The sequence below is a fragment of the Centropristis striata genome, chromosome 22 (genome assembly GCF_030273125.1).
Source record: "Centropristis striata isolate RG_2023a ecotype Rhode Island chromosome 22, C.striata_1.0, whole genome shotgun sequence".
NCBI lineage: Eukaryota > Metazoa > Chordata > Actinopteri > Perciformes > Serranidae > Centropristis > Centropristis striata.
In genome coordinates, this window is record NC_081538.1 from 31,943,704 (window position 1) to 31,947,967 (window position 4,264).

At 36.8% G+C, this 4,264-nt stretch overlaps 1 protein-coding gene across 1 annotated transcript; it reads right to left on the reverse strand.

Annotated features, from left to right (window-relative positions):
* Positions 1–2,212: 2,212 nt before the first annotated feature.
* LOC131960702 (tripartite motif-containing protein 16-like) lies at positions 2,213–4,264 on the reverse strand. Its single transcript, XM_059325967.1, has one exon. The coding sequence runs from the start codon at positions 4,150–4,152 to the stop codon at positions 2,491–2,493; it is 1,662 nt and encodes a 553-aa protein (XP_059181950.1). The 5' UTR covers positions 4,153–4,264; the 3' UTR covers positions 2,213–2,490.

Consider the following 4,264-nt stretch of genomic DNA (forward strand, 5'->3'; position numbering starts at 1 on the left):
ATCTGCTGTGTTTTATTTTGAAATCAGTTTTATTTTGTAATCTACCGGATGTGGTGTGATCTCATTGAATCGCGCTTCACTGTAAATGGCCCCGACTCTGCTCTCCTGTTTTAGTTAAAATATCTTCATTAAACAAACATTGTTGTCTTTTTTTAGCATAGATAATATACATACAGTATAATTATTTATTAGACAGTGTGTGACATTTGATATATTGGGTAGAAATAGGTTTTCACAGCCCTAATAGGGAAGAACTACAAAACGAGAGGTCTAGGGAGTTGTAGTTTTTTTAATAAAACAGGTTTTTACCTAAAATTGGAAGTTGGAAATACTTAATTAGTGGCTTTCCATGGGTTTGAGGGGATGTCAATCACATTTTTGGCATCAGAATTTAAATATTGTCTTGTTCAATGGGGGATTTGTTGTTTTTTCAGCATATCCTAAAGCCCCCCCACTCCCACCCCTTAGTGACTATGCTCACATTATAGTCCATGTCAACACCTTTCTATAACAGTAGGTCTCATGTCTGTAACCCTTTTTGTCTCTTAGTTATAATCATTTAAATATGCCCCAGGGTTAAGGTTCAAAGGTCAATATCTCAAAGCAAGAATATTATAGAACCTTGAAATTGATATATGTTACTCTCCAGGCCAAGACCTTTCCGGTGATGTATTTGGTTTAGCTCTATGACAAAGTTTTATTTTTTTCAAACCTTGGAAATCTGCCCTAACAGACTAAGATTCCCACAGCCCTTTGAGAGTGCGAGATGTGAAAAAATAAAACTTTTATCTAAATTAAAAACCCAACTGTTACTTTAAGTTTTACACCAGTTATAACAAATTACCCCCAAAAATAACAATATTTCTACAATATTTCTTCTACTTTCTTAAATCACATACAAATAAATGTAAAATAAAAATAATTATCCGTAATTAAATATAGGCAGCTCATTAAATCAAATCAAATCAATTTTATTTATATAGCCCAAAATCACAAATCACAGACTTGCCTCAAAGGGCTTCACAGACTGTACATGATACGACATCCTCTGACCTTTGACCCTCACATCGGCCAGGGAAAAACCCCTTAAAAAACCCATTTTTATATCTGTGTGAGCTTTTTAATTTAAATCTAATATTACAGAAAATAACTTCATTTTATTAGTAACTTCTTTAACTAAACACAAAATTAAAACTAAATTAAAAACCCAACTGTTACTTTAAGTTTTACACCAATAATAACAAATTACCCCCAAAAATAACAATATTTCTACAATATTTCTTCTACTTTCTTAAATCACATACAATAAATGTAAAATAACAGTAAATATCATTAATTGAATATAAACAGCTCATTATTAACAAAACAACTATTATTTCAAGTTAAATGTAAAAACGAAAAAAACTACATTTATTTCAGATTTTTGAACAATAAAGTTTCTGTATTATTTACACAATTAACTTCTACTTTAAAATTACAATAATTATCTGTAATTAAATATGTAGGTCATGATATGAGGGTTTATATCCACAATAACGATTTAATGTTTTTATTTGTAATTTTAATGTAAATCTTATTAGTTTTATATTTATGTTTACTTTAACATTCAAACACTCTAACACCTGATTTTACAGAAAATAACATTTTTAAATTAGTTTTTAATTGATATTTATAAAATTGTTTTGTAAATTAACATTCAAATTTTATTTGAAGTATTACGCCAATAATAATTAATATTTATTTCTCTTTTTTTAACAGCAAAGTTATCGTATTATTTTAGTTTTTTAGTTTACATCTGTTTTAAGGAAAAAAGTAAAATTACAATAATTATCTGTGATTAAATATGTATTACAAACTGATATTTTAATGTTTTTTCCAATTTAAGTATTTTTACATTAAAACTTTAAATCTTATAGTTTTGCATGTATAATAACTTTTAATTTTAAATGTCATTTTAAAGAGGATGAAAACATTTTTGCACTTTCATATATTTTTTAAATAAGTTTTAATGTATATTTTTTACAGATATTATTTATACATTGCAAACTAAATTGTTATTTAAAGTTTTATACAAGAATAGGAACTCAGAGAAAAGTTATTGTATTATTTATATATACTATTTCTGTTGATTTCCTAAATTAATAGTAAAAAAAAATTAAAAGTAAAATACATAATTAAATGTGTTGCTCATTGGTTTAAGGTCATTAAAAGTTAAATGTTTAACTCACAGATTTCACAGTGAAACTTCCCCAGTTGATTACTGACATGAAGACAATTATTGTTTGTATTACAAGTTTTCTGTTTAAATATGTAAATGAGGCGTTATCTATCGTTAACTTTTGGTGAATTTAGGAGAAACCTACAGACGCAAATAAACAAAGTGAAGTTAAAGAAACATGTTCTCTTTCCACCAGTCTGAAAGAAGAACAACATTTAAATTTAACCTGAAATCTGAAGAGTTTAACCTGCTGCTCTTTACATCACTTCTGATTATTTGAGTTTACAGAACTCAGCAGAGCCTCCATAAACATAAATACGAACTCCAGCGTGGAGCGGCTGAGTGAACGTGGTCTGGACTCTGTGGAGGAGGGTCATGGTTTCAGAGACGCTGTAAAAGGACAGAATACCTGCTCTGTGATCCAGGAACACTCCCACTCTGGAGGACCAAGGACCTGAGACGGGAGTTTGGACGTTGTTGTGCCAAAAGGTATAACCGAACACGCTACAATCTAACGCCCAAGATTTGTTATTAGATCCAAACTCACAGTCACCTGACCCCCCTGCTCTGCTGATGTTCTTGTATGAGACTGCTACAATAACTCCTCCTGTCCCGCTCCACTCCACCTCCCAGTAACAACGTCCAGTCAGACTCTCTCTACTCAGGACCTGCCACTGATCAGTGAATCTGTCTGGATGATCAGGATAAAGCTGTTTTCTCATTACTGTAACTTTCCTGTTTCCTTCAGATAATACCAGCCATTCGTTTACTGTGTTTGGATCCAGAGTGATTTCTCGTGAATACTGTAAGAACTCAGCTCTGGTCTTTGGCTCTGCTGCCGGCAGTAAAACATTCACTTCAGTCAGTGAGACGTCTGTCCATTTGTCTCTCAGGACGTCCTGCAGTTCGTCTCTGACTCGTGACACGGCCGCTGTCACGTGGTCAAAGCGGCGGCGAGGACGGATCTGGATGCTGGATGTAGACGGGCTGAGTGCTGACAGTGAGGGGTAGCTGTGGAGAAACTGGTTGTGGTCCTCTGTGTTTGAGAGCTTCTTCAGTTCAGCGTCTTTCCTCTTCAGCTCTCTGATCTCCTGCTGCAGCTTCTCCTCCACCTCTTTGACTCCACTCACTTTAGTTTCCTGCTGGGATCTGACCTGCCGCTTCACCTCAGAGCTTCTTTCCTGCATGAGACGGATCAGCTCAGTGAACATCTTCTCACTGTCCTCCACTGCTTTATCAGCAGAGAGATTGATGGCCTCCAGCTCCTGTTGAAGCAGCTTCACATCTTTCTCTCTGTCCTGGATTCTCTGCTGGATGTTGAGTCGACTCACCTCCAGCTCTTTCTGCCTCTCGCTCCTTTCTGCTGCAGCTGAGACCGTGTCGTGGCCTTTATGTTGGTCCACAGAGCAGAGATAACAGATAGACTGCCGATCGGTCCGGCAGAACATCTTCATCACCTCATCGTGCTGAGAGCAGATGTTCTCCTGCAGCTTCTCGGAGGGCTCCACCAGCTTGTGTTTCTTAAATGAAGCCACATCATAATGAGGCTGGAGGTGTTGCTCACAGTACGAGGCCAGACACTGCAGACAGGACTTGAAGGCTTTCAGTTTTCTCCCGCTGCAGAAATCACAGGCCACATCTTCAGGTCCAGCATAGCAGTGGTCAGCAGGAGCAGCTTGGAGTCCAGTCTTCTTCAGCTGCTCCACTAAATCTGCTAACATGGTGTTTTTCTCCAGTTTGGGCCTCGTTGGGAAGTTCTTCCTGCACTGAGGGCAGCTGTAGACCGGTTTCTGATCCTCTCCATCCCAGTGGCTGTTAATACACTTCATGCAGTAGTTGTGTCCACAGGAAAGAGCCACCGGATCCTTCAGTAGATCCAGACAGATCGAACAAGAGAAACTCTCCCGGTCCAGCTGAACTCCTTTCTGCGCCATTTCACCTCTCAGAGACGAAGCCTGTGTGACTGTGACTCACCTGTGAGCGTCTTATCAAAGGTTCAAGGTTTAAGGTTTATTGTTTTACTCAACACGGGGAGGAGTAATCAAG